Source organism: Erythranthe guttata, chromosome 10, assembly GCF_056151865.1.
Source record: "Erythranthe guttata isolate IM_541 chromosome 10, IM_541, whole genome shotgun sequence".
NCBI lineage: Eukaryota > Viridiplantae > Streptophyta > Magnoliopsida > Lamiales > Phrymaceae > Erythranthe > Erythranthe guttata.
The window spans coordinates 4,450,344-4,467,775 of NC_142542.1; the positions used below are offsets into that span (position 1 = coordinate 4,450,344).

The window sequence follows — 17,432 nt, forward strand, 5'->3', positions numbered from 1 at the left end:
ATTTGTCAAAATTAACGTTCGAAATAATTGATGAATTTTAATGCATCATCCAATTTTCAAAACGCAAATAATTTGGAACAAAATACACTTTTCTTTACAAATAACAATTAATTTAAACTCAAGAAAATTTACAAAATACTAATTTTATGGCAAATTCACTTGAAACAAAAGGCTTCAAAATCCTATTAATTAATTACGAGGCATGCACCCAGTGGCGGACCTAGCTATGGTCTAGGGTGTGCAGTTGCACACCCTTGATTTTAAACAAATAATACCGTTATACATAAGTTGACATGAAAAGCAGTTGGTTCAGTTGGTAAAGATGTTCCTTCATTTTTTATTTGGTCCCGGGTTCGAACCCCCAGCCTCTAAAAAGTTGATTTTTTTTCAAATCTTTACATTTTTCACCCTTTTTCTTTTTAAATATTTACACAATTCACCTAAAATTTTTAAATTGTAAATTTTTGGTCCACTATTTTTATAAAGTGATATTGAATTTTTTTATTCTACAATTTAGCACCCCCTTCGCAAAAATCCTGGATCCGCCACTGCATGCACCTATGTGCCCTAGCTAGCTGCTGATGGCTTGATGACGAGGACAGGACAGCTGGCGTGGTGGATGACGTAATCACTAACACTTCCCATGAATGCCCTGCATGCACAATTAATCTAATTACAATTAATTACCAGTAATTAAAAACAAACTAACGTTGTTACATAGAATTAAATTAAAGCGGATTTTAATTACCTCTTGACTTTTCCAAGTCCACGACTACCTATAGCGATGAGGTCAACGCCCATTTGATCTGCCACGTTGCATATCATCTCCTTTGGATCTCCTTCAACTATTGATGTCTTTGCTTTAACCTAAGTTAATGTATGAACAATTAAATAAATATATTTTACTAACTTTAATATTGCAATTCATAACAAGCATATATTCCTAAATTTGAATTGTTACCACTAAAATTCTTTTACAATATAGGAATGTCTTCTTTGCCCCCATTTGCTAAAAATTCACTAAAATGGTGTTCACAACAGGTTTTAGAAGAAACAGCTTGTGAACTTTTTTTTTACTCATAATATGTTATTACTACTAGTTGTTTGCAAAATTAGCTTTTTTGTTTTGCTTCTCTTAAAATTAGTTGCCTTAAGCTATTTTATAAAAGCACCCATAGACATGCCTTTTTTATTTAGTTGATTTTACAGCATAGTTGCAAACACCCCTCAATTTCTAAGAATAAACACTTAACTCACAATCACTAACTCGTACTTTTGAGTAAACAATTTGCAAACACCACATGAAAAAGCACGAGTCAACATAATTCAACTTACTATTACAAGCATTTACCGGATTTCACCAAAATTGAATCCATGTGATTATTTTTAAAATTCTACGACTATAAAATTGGCAACGCAGTCTGAAAGACCATTATCAATTTAGGACATCATCTTAGGTAATGTTTGTAAAATCTTATTTAAAAACATAAATTAGCGATTATGGATTAACTAAGTTGATCTTAAGTATTTATTTTTAAAAATTGGGAGTGTTTGCAAATTTGGTCAAAATCCACTTAAAAATAAAGAATTAAATAGGTCCATATATGTTTTACAAATTATAGCTCATAAACTGCTTATATTAAGAGAAGCAAAACCAAAAATTTATTTTGCAAAAACCTAAAAATAACCATATAAGGATGCTAAATGAAATAAACTCGACAAAATTAACTAATTAATTAAATTGGTAATTAATTACCATTCTCTGAGTGCAGATGTCGAGTGCATGAGTGAGAATAGCAGATGCATCTTCTTCCTGAGCTTTGTTCACAGACTGTATGACTGAGGTTGTCGGGAACACGGCTGTAGTAATATTAATAATAATAATAATTAAACAACAAATTAATATAAAACTATATTATTATTATAAAACGTGCATTAATCCAATATTGTTAATTATAATCCAACCTAATGTATTATAACTATAATATAAAAATATATTAATTACCATGAACTCCGGGGTTAGGGTAGACAAAGTGAGAGAGAGGTTCGATGACGTGGACGATTGTGATTAGCAAATTGGATTGATAATTTTGTGACAAGTTATCCAGAACCCACTGCAAGGCCTGGAAGCTCTCGTCGCTGTCGTCTACAGCCACCATCACTTTCATCTTCTCCGCCGCCGCCCCTCCGCCTGCTGCCGCCGCCGCTGCGCTGCTCTCCATTCCTAATTTGTGATCTGTATATTATTTAATTACTATATATATATATATATACTAGAAAATTATAGTAACATTCATCGTCGGTTCATGATAAGCATCACCGACATAGGCACCGGAGTCGTGTCCATATACACCTCGATAAATTAGTACTCGATATCTCGATAGATTAATCAACAAATGCTATAGGCACTGGATTTTGGACTTGTTCGTTATCTCGATAAATTAATACTCGATAACTTCATAACTTATTAAAATAATAAATTACTTATTCACTAAGTTAATAGAATTTAACTGGTCCCAACTATATTTAATGACCACGACTCATCATTAAATTAAACGTCACCTTCGATTGAAATTTTCGTCCGATTTAGATGTTCTCTATTTTTATTGCTTATAACTTTCAACTTATAAGCCAAATTGGCTGGACATCGATCATGGAAATTACTGGTTGCATACTAATTCCTAGCTCACTAGATATAAATAACGTAGTCAACAAATTAAATAGATGATTATATATTGCAATAAGAAATTAAAATATAGAACAAAATACACATTAAAAGCTGAAGAAGTCCAGTTTAGTTGATGACAATATATATTATACAGTAGGATTATTTATTTAATATATAGATATATACAAAACTCTATAGGATTATTTAATTAGATACAAAACTCGAGTTTTTAACAACTAGCGCTTTTTTTCACTGAACTGCAACGGTCAACGGTCAACGGTCAAGACGACTTCTTCTTCGCCGGTGGTTTGACCACAAGAACCGGACATTTCGCGTGGTGGGAGCAGTAGTCGCTCACACTTCCCAAAAACGCCCTTAAAACCAAAATTTAATCACATGCATTAATTAGTACTAATTACAGCAATTATTGAAGTATTAAATTAGTAATTAATTACTACTAACCCACCTCTTAATTTGACCAAGTCCACGGCTGCCGATGACAAGTAAATTCACGTTCATCTCTTCCACTGCCCTGCAAATTCTGTCCTTTGGATCACCCTCCAGAATCAGGGTTTTCGCTTTCACCTTGTACATCAATTATTCATTTTTTTAATCCATTTATATATGGTAAATTACACATACACCCCTAAAATATTTCCTAAAATAACTTTAAGATCCCTGTGGTATCTATAATTACCATCACCCCTAAAACTAAAACATTGTCGGACGGAATAATGCATTAGATAAGTTATTCCGATAAGTTATTCTAACAGGCAATTAGTTTCGTTTCATGGTTCTCCTAATATTTCTTAAATTTTTATTATTTTATATAAAATTTGTAAATTTTCGTCCATGATGATAGCATTAACAGTCCAGCAGGAAACAAATAGAGTGCATATCGATCCCGAAAACATGAAATTTTAGCTCCGGTAATTGTTTGAGGAGTGTGTCTGTAATTACCAATACCATAGGGACCTTAAAATTATTTTAGCATAACTCAGGGGTGTATGTTTAATTTATCGATATATAAATATGTGTGTGTGAGAGAGAGAGATATACATACAGAAGTGTCTCTGCACATATCAAATGCACGGGAGAGGATTCTTGCAGCATTCTGCTCTTGGGCTTTGGTAGAAGATTCCACCACTGCGTGTGTGTGTATATATATATATATATATATATATATATATATATATATATATATATATATATATATAGTCAATTAATTTGTAGTTAAAATCAAAACGGCAGAATATAAAAATCGAAGAAATTATTAATTTTTCAAACCGTATCCGCCGGGGAAGGCGTATCGAGGCAAAGGCTCCACCACGTGGACTATGGTGATCACCTTCGATTCATGCTCACCGGCCGCCGCCGTCGACACCGCCGCCGTCTCAGCCGCGGATTTCGGCTTCAAGATTTTATCGAGCACCCACTGAAGAGCGTTGAAGCTCTCCTCGCTGTCGTCAATGGCCACCAAAACGTGCATCGCTTTCTCCACCGCCGGCAGCATCGCCGCCGCCTCCTCCACCGCCGCCTCCTTGCCTGCTCCGCCTGCACTAGCTCCCTCCATCACCGCTAATAGTTATCTGCTTCTGTCTTTCTTTGGAATTTATTTCTGTAGGTGAATACGGCGTCGTATAGTGACAAATTTTGTTATAATTAATTTTGTTTTGCGTGGCTGAATGGATATATATTGGCTGCATGGAGGACACGTGTGGTCTGCCACGTTTCCAATACCCCTCCTTTGTAATTTAATTTTTTTAGTTAATTAATCATAAATGTAAGAATAATTATAGATATTTAGGCAAATTTAATTATGGATTTTCTCCGGTTATAAATATGCACACTAGCTAACACACAGTAGCTGGTGTTTGTTGCAAATAGTGGGTTGAAGTTGAAATTAGTCTTCACTTAATATATACAGACTACAGTTGTGTGGGCTAGCTGTGATTTGATTTGACTCTATGGAAGCGGCGGCGGCGGCGCAGGTGGTTGAGCGGCAGGATCTGATGGCGGAGGAGAAGAGGATGAAAGTACTGGTGCCAATGGATGACAGTGATGGGAGTTTCTATGCGCTCAAGTGGGCGCTTGACAATCTCTTCGGCAACCACGCTGCTTCTGAGCCGCCGTTGCCGGCGGCGGAGGAGAACTTCATAACCCTGCTCAACGTACAGCCACTTTTCCAGCCCTTCATCTACCCCGCCGGCCCAGGTATATATGTACTTAATTAATTACAACCTCCTGCTAATTTAATTAGTTACACACATAATAATTAATATATATATAATATAATAAAGAAATTTAATTTATGTATGTGAACAAATTAAATAATTTGTGATATGTGAATATATATATACATACACGGCAGTGGTGTACGCAACTCCGGCGGTGATTGATGCAGTGAAGAAAGGGCAACAGCAGAATGCTGCCAATATCCTCTCACGTGCCTTGCACATATGCAAACAGAACAAGGTGCGTTTTAATTTTCATTATTCATTATTGAAAATTGATTAAGTAGGTTTTTAGTATGTATATATATGTGTGTGTGTGTGTGTGTGTGTGAATGCATAGTTTTTATTATTACGCAGGTGAAGGCAGAAACGTTGATGCTGGAAGGTGATGCAAAGGATAAGATCTGTCAAGCAGCCGAGGAATTGCACGTCGATCTTCTTGTTCTTGGCAGCCGCGGCCTCGGTACCATTAAGAGGTTTAATATTATCTAATTTCTAATCCATCATCGTTACATTAATTGTTACTACGTGTCTCTACACCATTCTTCTAGTTACGTCAGCATTTTTTGGTTCGGAAATGTTAAATGTCGTCTCAATTTTACCAATGCCATTTTAACTTCGAACGTGATTCTGACCATTTTCTGTAGTCCTTTGAGTTGGCTTTCTAATCAAACTTGGATTCGTTAGATTGAATGTCAGGTGACGAAATGCAAAATTATGCATGAATGAGTTATATTTTGAATTTTATATAACTCAAGTTGTGGGTGTGGGCAGTGTTCATTTATTGATTCATGAATATATTTCTCGCCGAACATCCAATCTTGGTGATTTAAGTTGGATTATAAAGTTAACTCAGAGAACTGTATATTCCATGGTTTGAGTTTGGCCAAAATCACGTTTGAAATAAAAATGGTATTATTAAAACTGAAACGTACAATAACATTTATTATCACATCCCTCTTTCGTTTTTATTGTTGATGTTAAATATTTATCGTAGAGTATTAGAGCTAATACGAGACGGGTTGTACGATATTGCATCTGTTATATAAATTTGCAGGGCATTGCTGGGAAGTGTAAGCAATTACTGTGCCCATCATGCTACTTGCCCTGTTCTCATAGTGAAGCCTCCTCCGAGATCTGCTCACGACTAATATTTTAAGTGTACCGTTTCAAGTAATAATAACCGTAGATTAATGTTTTTATGAAGTGAACGAGTTCGAATAATTACGTTGCTTGTATATATATACTTTATTTTTTTCATTTTCTTTCGGAGTGACATGGATGAATAAAACCGTGTTTATATGCTTCTTCCATTGCATGCGTGGGGCAAATACACTAGTGTATATTTTGGGTGAGCTTAAATTTGACCTATGGAGGTATCGGTTTTCGATTTTCTTTTTTTCGATTTTGCTGACAACTGGAACTACTTGGACAATTCATGCAAATCATATTGTATTAAATTGAGCAAATTACGGTAAGTTACGAAAAAACTCCTTTTGTTTGGGTAATTACGACTGTCCGCCCTCTCAAAACTATGTGTTTCTTACTAATCCTCCAGATAGTAAATTTGACACTGGAATGGTAAATTTGAAACTGTAAGGGTGGACGTGTAAAACAATACGTTATCGAGGGCGTGACTGTAATTATTTAAACAAAAAGAGTTTTTATTGTAATTTAACAATATCTTAGCAGGTGGCCTGTAATTTACCATATTAAATTTGAGTTCAGAAAAGATACGTTGTCTAAATTTGTTGTTTATAATTTGTTTTCCTTAATCATCACAGAAATAGTTTATCTAGTAATTAATATTTAATTTCTTTTGGTATTGAATATTAATCTCTCTCTTCTTCTCCAATCAGTCATCACCTTACAGTCATTAGGCTCACAGCAAAGCATCCCTAATTGGAATTTTTAATTAACTTATTTACTTATTTATTATTTATTAATTTTAAATAAAGAATTAGGAGTGATGTCAATGTTGGAACAATTCAATATATACCAAATACACTTTCAATTATGGAACAAATATCAATAAAAATCAAAATCGGATAAGTTTTATTATTTTTTAATATTATTCACAAGTCCTTATAACAGTCTGGAAATAGTATCACCATCCTACATTTCTACTTCAAATTCACATATAAATAATATACAAGTTAATTAAATACACCAACAATAAGTCAATAACTGGTTCCTAGCAATTACATAGTTGAATCAAACATATACTTCACAATATAAATATGGCACTTGATAAATACAGTACGTCTTTTAGTAAACGTAAGGCAATGTTTATTCAACAAATAGAAAACTTAGTACTAACTCCATATTTTTTCTTTAAATCTTTATTTTGTCAGAATATCACATTTATTTATCATCAAAATACGAGTTTATCTGCATATCCTCATTTTTCTGGATTTGTGAAGTTTTCTTAGGTCGATCTGTTTTGTGTTTTTAATCCACAAAAATCATCATAAAACTCTTCAATTGAAGTAGAAACATCTATTTTTCAATTTATGGACAAATATTGAGTTTAGTGTTCCCTCCCAAATTTAATTCTAAAAGTTAAAAACCTAAGATTAAATTTAGAAATTCAACTTAAAATGTAACAAATTAAAAAATAAGAATTTTATCTAGGACAATCAAGTTTTTTCTTTTTCCTTTTTAATATATATACTTGGACTATAAAGTTAAAGAAATGATAAATAGGTGGAACGAGAGTAAAATTAAAAATTAAAAAAACGACCTGCATTTACTAAACGCCTTCCTGTATTTATCATTTCAATATAAAGTTGTTTTCGGATGATTACGTGTACGGTTTGTGAAAAACCAGTATTAGATTAATATAATTACCACAATACCCTGTCACACTTCATTATTAAAAAGAAAATAAGCTTATATATATATAACAACACTTGTATAGTATTATTCTCTGAAATGACGTAAGGTTTAAAGTAGTAAAAGCTGAAAGAATAATCAAACCGCCACTCTATTTATTATCACCAATAATTATATATCTCCATTCTTCTTCAACAGATTCAACAGACTCAATTCTTCTCTCGGACAGCTGTCGTTGTTCGTCCGATCGAGGTGGTTCGGAAAATGGCGGTCGTCGTCTCGAAACGAAGAGGCTTATTCTTTCTGCCAATTCTCTTATCTTTCACAAGCTCCCTCTTTCTATTCCTCTTCATGATATCTTCCACCTCCAAACCCGACATTCTCCAACCGGGTCTGACCCGGATCCATGTCATCAATCCTCTGCCCGAATTCTCGACAACCAGTTCTCCGGTTATGCCGAAACAGAGCATTGTCGTAAACCGTTCATTAGTTCTTGATCTTCAGACCACTCAATTGCCATCAAGGACAACACAATTGGCCTCAACAGCTGGTAATAAAGTTTTCTTTTTTTTCCATTTTCGTAGTACAATAAATTCATGTTCTTGTTTGAGTACTTAAGGTAAAATAATAATAATAATAATAATAATAATAATAATTGTTAGAATTTATTTCGTGCAGATATAAATTATTTGTGTCAGATTCAGTTTTTCGTTACTGTTGCGTGAAGAGTTGCAACAGTTCGTGAAACAGTTTGTAAAAACAGAAATAAACGAGACACAAATTTAATGTGGTTCGGATACAACTGTACCCTACATCCACGGGGACCTGCAAATAAAATTTACTAATTTTTAGTTTTACGAATACAATAATAGGACTTAATCAAAATACAAAGACTCCCTCTTTGTTGACGCCGTTCTTGTATACTACGCTGAATTATAAATCTTCAATTTGCAGCACGTCCCTTGCTCCGCACGGTTGAACTCCCTTCAACGCTGAATCCCTCAGTCGGCGGATCGATCTCCTCCCGAGATCTATTTAAGCCCCTCTCCCGAAGAACCGATCTTCTTTTTATATAGAAGAAGCAAACTTGTGATACTCCTTGAATCTTGGTGTCTTCACCACAAAGCCTTGAAGCCGATATATTTTCTATGAAAATCACGTATCACGATGGAACAATAAAAACGAGAGCCAAGAATATTTTATGTGAAAACTTCTCTCGATGAAAAAGACGTTCCGGGCGCAGCAAATAAAAAGAGCAGAAAAATATGATTTTTCTCTCCAACGAAAGGCGTAGAGTATGAGGCGCCGTTGTGCTGTATTTATACATCTATGGGAGATAAGAATCCTACAAGGAAAATAGAGTCCATTAGGGTTAGGAAACTCTTAATTACGTAGGAAACAATATTTTCAATACAAGGAAACTCTTTAGAAGAATAATTCCTATTATAAATCAATTAATGACAAATTAAAGGAATTAAAAGCTACAAGGACTCTTCCCTTCTTTAGATCACGGTATATGAAAACTTGTGGCACAAGTTTTATTAATTCTCGTATAATTAGAATCCATGGGATTCTAACAATCTCCCCCTTTGTCGTTTATTGATTATAATTATTTTGTCCCGCTGAGTAAAAAAAAACCTGAAAATAAAACAATCAGATCATTAGACCGAAGCAAATAAAACGAAAGATCATCATCAACTCTTTTCAACAACAAGAGTGGCATCAACTGCTGCAACAGTAAGTGCCACAGTTTCAGCAACTGTTCCCACAGTAGTGGCTTCGGCAGGTGGTTCACAACGGAGTCAGCTCCCCCTGCATGTGTATCTCCCTCTGTGAATGATCCTTAGGTAGCTCCTCTTGTAATGTCATTCATTCTTCCCCTTTGCTTACTCGGCTTGATAGACTTGGAAGGCGGTGGATGACAACGTGGTAAATTATCCACGTGATAAGAGACTCAGCAAATAACGTCGGCATTAGCTCCTCCTTTTATATTCTTGTGAAGCTCTGGAGAAATCAAACAAGGAAACCAATTAATGACAATTACCACAATAACATGTAAAAAGATGGAATTCCTTCTAGACACGTTCAGGTGATTAATATGGAGAGATAATTTATTTCTTCTCAAATTATCTAATGAGATAACTAAGGAAAATATGTTCCTCATATTAATACACATCTCCATAGAATTCCACTTGGTGTTGTAGACTTAGAATCCCACCGAGATTCTAACAATAATTTTAAGGTGACATGGTAAATTGGTAATTAATGATGTATGGTTCATGCTTGTTCTAGAGCAGCTCTCAATCGATAGCGATTGGTTGTCGTTTACTTGGTTATATGTTTTTTTCCAATTTGCACTATACGTTTGTAATGTACGTCAAAAATGGGTGGCTTGCTACTGATATTTATATTTATATATATGCTGGGTCAAGAAAATAAATATCTTTAGGGTAAATTAGGACCACCTCTGAAGTACAGTCAAATTACGAAAATCCCCCTCATGTTTGGGTAATTATAACTGCCCCTCAATTATGAATTTTCGTAATTACACGGCCACCCTTATGGTGTCAAATTCGATATAATTTTCTAGATTCCGTGAAATGTTCTATAGCTTGTACTTGTTTTGCGAAAAAAATGCAGTTTTTGATGCACCACAATATCTGATATATACAAACCAAAAAACACATCTTATGATCATCTTGCTTCAAAATGTGGAGCACGAATGGGATAAAATGGTTACAAAATTGAGAATACTCTATATAATCTAGAAGATTCCACTAAATTTGCCATCGCAAGGATGGACGTGTAAGAAAATTCATAGTTAATAGGGGTGATTGTAATTACCCAAACATGAGGGTTCTTTTTTCGTAATTTGTCTTTACCTCAGGGGTGTTTGTAATTTACCCTAAATATATTTATTATTTTTGCATACTAGTAATAGTTTAATAAAGTCTCCGCCTATATGGATTATGATTGTGGTGTGTGTTACAAAAATGCATGAAGCGTGTTATTTTTAATAACTCGATATGTATGGAATCTGTTCAATACTAATTACTTAAATCATTTGACTAATTAAACAAATCACAATCATTTTACTTAATCTCTCAGAGACGAAGGTCGAAACAAACGACGACGACGACGACATATTCCACGACCGAAGCTTCTTCACCAAAGACTACAAACAAATGAACAAAACACTCAAAATCTACGCATACCCACACGACAAAGACGACCCCTTCGCGAACGTACTTCTCCCTGTAAACTCCGAACCAACGGGAAACTACGCGAGCGAGAGCTATTTCAAGAATGCCCTATTCGAGAGCCATTTCCTAACAAACGACCCTTCGGAAGCCGACCTTTTCTACCTGCCCTTTTCCATCGCAAGCTTAAGGCACGACAAGAGAGTGGGCGTCGGTGGGATTAAAGATTTCGTCGCTAATTACGTCGACGAGATTAGTCGGAGCTACCCTTTTTGGAACCGGAGTGGTGGGGCCGACCATTTTTACGTGGCGTGCCATTCCGTCGGGAGAACGGCTATGGAGAAAGCGGTTGGAGTGAAGTTGAACGCTATTCAAGTGGTGTGTTCGTCTAGCTACTTTCTGTCGGGGTACATTGCCCACAAGGACGCTTCGATACCGCAGATTTGGCCGAGGAAAGGGGTCCCGCCAACTCGCTCGCCGTCTCAAAGGTAAGAGAGTCCTTCTTCATTGATCTATATTACTATAGATGCGTCGCGTCGCTAATTCAATACAGTGACAATAAAAAATAAGTACCGATTAATTTGGTGATAATTTTTTTAATATTATAATCACAATAAATAGTCACTTAATTAGCATGATTGATTGATTGAAATAGAGTATTAAAAACTATAGTTACATTTTCCTCGACTAATATGCCAACGATAAAACTAATCGAATCTATTAATAATCTTCGTTGGGGCATTCTCTACCTACTTTATGTCCTAAAACGAGTAATAAATCGAGACGTCATCTATTAATTAGTTAGGGTGAAAATTGGAACGAAAATTCCAAATTGTGTGGCCCTAATCCGATTTCCAATTTTTTTTTTTTAACGGATTGGGACTTATTACTTATTAGTACTACAACATTTTCGACGTATAACTGCAGGAAAACATTAGCCTTCTACGCCGGAGCAATGAACTCTAGGGTTAGAAAGGACTTAGTCAAGACATGGGAAAACGATTCCGACATTTCGGTCCACTATTCCCGTCTCCAAACGCCGTATTCCGAAGCCCTTTTGGGGAGCAAGTTCTGCATTCACGCAAAGGGGTTCGAAGTCAACACAGCTCGAATAGGCGACGCGTTGTACTACGGATGCGTCCCCGTCGTTCTAGCGGATTACTACGACCTCCCGTATTCCGACGTAATTAATTGGAACAGGTTCTCCGTCGTTTTGTCGGCCGCCGATATTCCGATGCTGAAGAAGATACTCGAAGGAATCGTAAACCGCGGCGAGTATTTGAGGATGCAGAGGAATGTGATGAGAGTGCAGAAGCACTTTCAGTGGCATGATTTGCCTCTTGATTTTGATGCCTTTTATATGGTTATGTATGAGTTGTGGCTTAGGAGGAGTCACGTGAGAATCACGTGATTTTTTTATTAATTTTTTTATTAGTTATGTTCTTCTTGGAACTTCAGACTGAAAAATAAGAACACTGTGTTCATTGTTAGTCTTGTACATTTTTTTTAAAGGATAATAAATAGTGAATAATATGGAGCTATTAGCACACACCTTCTCGTGTTATTTTTAATTGCCGAAAAAACCTCAGTGCTAAAAAAATTAGCAAAAAGCCCTCATGTTGTGTTTTTCAATGCACACCGGTCCTTATTTCAAAATTTATTGTCGACTTATATGAAATGATCAAATTACCCTTGTAAAAAATAACAAAAATGAACCATAAAGAATTTCAAATGATACTTTTGACTTTTCAAATTAAGAAAATACACTTCTATTCTCAGAGTCCGATGGTGCATTACATGATAGCTCGTTAGAATTTTTTTTTTTGGTCCGACTATTTTTCACAAGGGTGTTCTTGCTAATTTATTTAACACACGGGTTTTTTTAGCAATTAGATATTACACAGAGTAGTTTTTGCAAAAAAAAAAAAAAAAAAAAAACCCGAATAGTGAATTAAAAAAAGGGATTTCTACTTATTTGAGAAATAAATTAATAAAGTAATATTTGATTATATTTCTAAAATAAATAATTTTACACTCTAGCAATTAAATTGTACATTATACATTTAAAAAAATAAATAAAGTGATGCTAGTTTGTAATTGACGTAAAATATTCCATATTTGTTATGTAACACTAAGATGAGTCGGAAAATAAGTATATTTTTTTTAACTGATATGCTAAAGCCTACACTAATTTTACAAAATCATACACACAATTGAAAATATTTATCTCTCTAAAATCTCATTTTCTCCTTCCTCGACCTTCTTCTTTTTCCCTAACTTTTTTCACAAAATCACACACTAAAAACATCCCTAGCATTCCAAGTTCGAATTTGAGAAAAATCTTCACGTGTTCAAACTAAAATAAAGTTGGAATTTGAGGGAAAAAAATAGAATTGGTATGAATTTGAATAATTAAAAAGTCATAATGAAATTGAAAAATATTAAATAAACTTGAACTCATTTTTTAAGATTATTCACGTGAAAGATTAACGAATTTTGAGTGACTTGAACAAAATCATCATAGAGAAAAAAAAGTTAGAGATAATGAGTAGTGAGAGATTTTTTTGTTTTAACTTATGCGTGAGATTTAGTAAATTTCAGTGAGAGATTTTAATTTTATTATTTTCTTCCAAATATTTTGGATTAATTAATTCGAATTTAATAAATATAATTTGATTTTGGAGAAGAGTGAGAATTGAATTTGTTCTAGAAGGAACAAACATTGTCAACGTCAGACTTGTGTCAATAGACCAGTCATTCATCTAGTGCAAACAAGCGCGTATGAATCACCGCGCACCGCGGAAATGGCTGCTTCATCAGCCTACCTGCTCCACAATCTCCTCACGCGCCGCCGCGACCGGAGCAACCTCACCCACGCTCTGAAACCCCTATTCTTTTTCATGCCCACAACCTTAGCTCTCGCCACCACTCTCCTCATCCTACTCTACATCTCCTCCACTTCCAATCTCTTCTTCATTCATGAAATCCCCAAAATACCCCTCTCTTTTTCCCCTCCAAAATTTGTCGGAAAAATTGCCAATTTTTCGGAAATGGAGGGTGGTGGTGTACTTACCGGCGCTGAAAACCGGAGTAATTTTGAACTCCACGTGGGTTCCCATGGTATGTGTAGTTCACTACTTAGTTCTTGATTTTTTTATTTTATAATGTTTTTTTGGACATGCTTACTTCTTGAAATTACTTATGTCAAAATGTGTGATATTGATTTTTCAATAAATGAAAAAGTACCATGTTAGCGGCGATATAGTGATCGGCGGCGATTTGGTAATCGGCTATTGTTTGTGAATGTTTACGAATGAATTATGGCGAGTCCAGAATTTGTTACAGGATGGAACTTAAATTTTTGGGCGAAAATTGTTTGAGGACTTTTTTGTGACAAATAAAATCAGAAAATAGGAAAAGAAAAAAAGAAAAGATATTTTTTTAGAGCTTTTTTTCTTGGTAATTTGGATTTTGGGTGGGCTAATGAATAAAAATTGGGGCGTTTTTTGTATGAATTTGGATTTTGGGTGGCTATATAGATATAATTTAAGGGATAAATTATCATGTGAGGGTGGGCTTGAGTCCCACCCTTGCCCAAAGTTGGACTCGCCCCTGAGTATAGGTAATGCTTCTTAGTGGAAATTGTGTGTGCAATTTTCTCGATTTTTTTGGCATATAAAAAGAGGGTTTCTCGTATCAAATTGTCCGAAGTTGGTTAAAGTGGTTACATGTACAGAGTGCGCTGTATTATCCATTCTTGAAATTTCGTTTTTAAGGATAGCCCCTTTTCTTGTAACTATAGTTGGGACAAGAATTTCAATTGCGACTACGACGAAAGAGTGATATATAGCTATTCATTTCTTGATAATTTAAAGTATTTGCAGATTCTCATATTTCACGGTTCGGAAATCCGTGTATTTGCACCTAATTCTTGAATTGGTTGTGCTACAGGCTCAGGAATGTACATTAACAACAAAGAGTTGTTCCACGACAGAGACATCTTCCTTAAAAACTACAAGGACATGAATCGAACCTTGAAGATTTTCATTTACCCACACAGAAAAGACGACCCGTTCGCAAACATTCTCTTACCCGTTGACTCCGAACCGAGTGGCAACTACGCAAGCGAGAGCTACTTCAAGAAAGTTCTCTCCAGCAGCCATTTCGTTACCGCGGACCCTTCCGCAGCGGATCTATTCTTCCTGCCGTTTTCGATCGCAAGATTGAGGCACGACCCGCGAGTGGGGATCGACGGTATTCAAGATTTCGTCAGAGATTATATTTTCAACGTTAGTCGGAAATACCCTTATTGGAATCGCAGCGGAGGTGCTGATCATTTTTACGTCGCGTGCCATTCGATTGGCCGTTCTGCTATGGAGAAAGTTGCTAGAGTTAAACTTAATGCTATCCAAATCGTGTGCTCTTCGAGTTATTATATCTCTTCGTATGTGGCTCATAAAGATGCTTCGTTGCCTCAGATTTGGCCTCGGGAAGGTGATCCTCCGAATCTTGCACGTGAAAGGTAAGTCCATTTTTTTTTAATAACGGTTTTATTGTTATTACATTTTGTTTAATCTTGCTATTAAATGCATAATGTATATTGATGTTTAGAAGTTTGTGATTGAGGACTTGTTTCGTTCGGTTACCCATGTATGGTTAATTTAGATTAGATAAGATTGGATAAATTCCCTACTGACTAACTAATTATTTTTGGGTTTATTGCATTAGGCACCCCTGTGTTTTCATTAATTGTTAAAAAAGGGTTAAATACAAAAACACTCATGTACTATGGACTTTGTATCATATACCCTCCTGTACTACACATAAATATAAAAACCCCCCTATTGTTACATTTTTTTCCAAAATCTGACGAAAATATTCCTGCTAAAGCAATATAAATATAAGGGTTTGTTTGAGCCATTTTCCAATATATTTTTAACATTTTCGGTCAATTTTACTTGGGGAATTTTGGTATTTTTATTTTTTTCTATAAAACATCTAATTGCTTAGATTTTTTTTTTAAAATTTTTGTCATTTTGAATTTCTTCATTTTTTTCTTAAATGTCTTTCGGTAGTTCAAATTCGAAACAATCATAGGATTGTAAAGATGTTTGTAATCTTAGGATGTTTGAAGTTTGAACTACCAGAAGACATTTAAGAAAAAAAATTAAGAAACTCAAAATGACAAAAATAAAAGATTTTATTCAGAAAATCAAAATAATTTAAGCAATTAGATGTTTTGGAGAAAAAATACCAAAATTTCCCAAGTAAAATGGATTGAAAATGGTAAAAAATATAGTGGAAAATGGCTAAAACAAACCCTTATGTATATATATATGCTTTAGCAGGGGTATTTTGGTCATATTTTGGGTAAAATGTAGCAATAGAGGGTTTTTTGTATTTATGTGTAGTACAGGGGGTATATGATACAAACTTCATAGTACATGGGTGTTTTTGTATTTAACCCTAAAAAAAACTCCCCATATTATTTTACTAACAAAACCCCCTGTGATTCAATTTTATTCACCAAAAGACGCCTAGAACCCCATTTTCTAGGATGTTTTTGCTAATAATTATAACACGGGGTGTTTTTTAGCAATTCGATATAACACAGGGGTACTAAATACAATAAACTCCTAATTATGTAGTTAGTAAGATGTTCGGTTCTTAAATTAGATTTTATATTAAATTTGTTAATTCTGTTATTGTATTTGATTTGTGTATAAAACTTTTTACTGGGATAAAATTCAGGTCAAAGCTAGCATTTTTCGCCGGATCAATAAACTCACCGGTGCGCGAAAAGCTTCTCCAAGTATGGAAAAACGACTCCGAAATATCGGTCCACTTCGGCCACCTCAGCACATCCTACTCAGAGGAACTTCTAACGAGCAAATTCTGCCTACACGTTAAAGGATTCGAGGTCAACACAGCTCGCATCGGAGATGCACTTTACAATGGCTGTGTGCCGGTAATAATTGCCAATCATTACGACCTCCCTTTCCAGGATATAATTAATTGGAATAGTTTTTCGATTGTTATTGCCACATTGGATATTCCCCTTCTCAAGAAAATCCTCCAAGGTACGAGCTTTGACGAATTCTCGATTTTACGGGACAATGTTTTGAAGGCGAGGGTGCTTTTTCAGTGGCATCTTTCTCCCGTTGATTATGATGCTTTTTACATGGTTATGTATGAATTATGGCTTCGACGAAGTTCGACGAGAGTTTTAGCTTAGTTTTTTTTTCTTTTCTTTTGTAGATAAAGTTCGATTTTAATATTAATTTGTAGAATTAAAGGGAAGCAGAGTAACTATATATATATATATATATATATATATATATATATATATATATATATATATATATATATATATATATATATATATATATACAGGGTAAATTACCGCCATTCCCATGAGGTAAGGTCAAATTACTATAAAATCCTCATGTTTGGGTAATTCGAGGACACCTATTGGACACCTTATGGGCCAATTTG

At 34.8% G+C, this 17,432-nt stretch overlaps 5 protein-coding genes across 5 annotated transcripts; 3 read left to right on the forward strand and 2 right to left on the reverse strand.

Annotated features, from left to right (window-relative positions):
• Positions 1 to 554: 554 nt before the first annotated feature.
• On the reverse strand, positions 555 to 2,229 carry LOC105949897 (uncharacterized). The gene is made up of 4 exons (XM_012973202.2): positions 2,006 to 2,229; positions 1,757 to 1,860; positions 749 to 867; positions 555 to 652 (listed from the first exon to the last, which is right to left on the reverse strand). The coding sequence occupies exons 1-4, from the start codon at positions 2,220 to 2,222 to the stop codon at positions 568 to 570; spliced, it is 525 nt and encodes a 174-aa protein (XP_012828656.1). The 5' UTR covers positions 2,223 to 2,229; the 3' UTR covers positions 555 to 567.
• A 527-nt stretch (positions 2,230 to 2,756) lies between these two features.
• On the reverse strand, positions 2,757 to 4,328 carry LOC105949898 (uncharacterized). Its single transcript, XM_088824315.1, has 4 exons — positions 3,956 to 4,328; positions 3,732 to 3,814; positions 3,135 to 3,253; positions 2,757 to 3,042 (listed from the first exon to the last, which is right to left on the reverse strand). Exons 1-4 carry the CDS (start codon positions 4,239 to 4,241, stop codon positions 2,949 to 2,951), a joined length of 582 nt encoding a protein of 193 aa, XP_088680441.1. The 5' UTR covers positions 4,242 to 4,328; the 3' UTR covers positions 2,757 to 2,948.
• A 155-nt stretch (positions 4,329 to 4,483) lies between these two features.
• On the forward strand, positions 4,484 to 6,215 carry LOC105949951 (Adenine nucleotide alpha hydrolases-like superfamily protein). The gene is made up of 4 exons (XM_088824316.1): positions 4,484 to 4,882; positions 5,040 to 5,143; positions 5,260 to 5,378; positions 5,960 to 6,215. Exons 1-4 carry the CDS (start codon positions 4,636 to 4,638, stop codon positions 6,051 to 6,053), a joined length of 564 nt encoding a protein of 187 aa, XP_088680442.1. The 5' UTR covers positions 4,484 to 4,635; the 3' UTR covers positions 6,054 to 6,215.
• Positions 6,216 to 7,804: 1,589 nt separating this feature from the next.
• Positions 7,805 to 12,486, forward strand: LOC105949926 (putative glycosyltransferase At5g03795). Its single transcript, XM_012973232.2, has 3 exons — positions 7,805 to 8,287; positions 10,846 to 11,425; positions 11,865 to 12,486. The coding sequence occupies exons 1-3, from the start codon at positions 8,002 to 8,004 to the stop codon at positions 12,346 to 12,348; spliced, it is 1,350 nt and encodes a 449-aa protein (XP_012828686.2). The 5' UTR covers positions 7,805 to 8,001; the 3' UTR covers positions 12,349 to 12,486.
• Positions 12,487 to 13,655: 1,169 nt separating this feature from the next.
• LOC105949918 (putative glycosyltransferase At5g03795) lies at positions 13,656 to 17,249 on the forward strand. Its single transcript, XM_012973222.2, has 3 exons — positions 13,656 to 14,057; positions 14,889 to 15,459; positions 16,689 to 17,249. The coding sequence occupies exons 1-3, from the start codon at positions 13,742 to 13,744 to the stop codon at positions 17,170 to 17,172; spliced, it is 1,371 nt and encodes a 456-aa protein (XP_012828676.2). The 5' UTR covers positions 13,656 to 13,741; the 3' UTR covers positions 17,173 to 17,249.
• Positions 17,250 to 17,432: the final 183 nt, after the last annotated feature.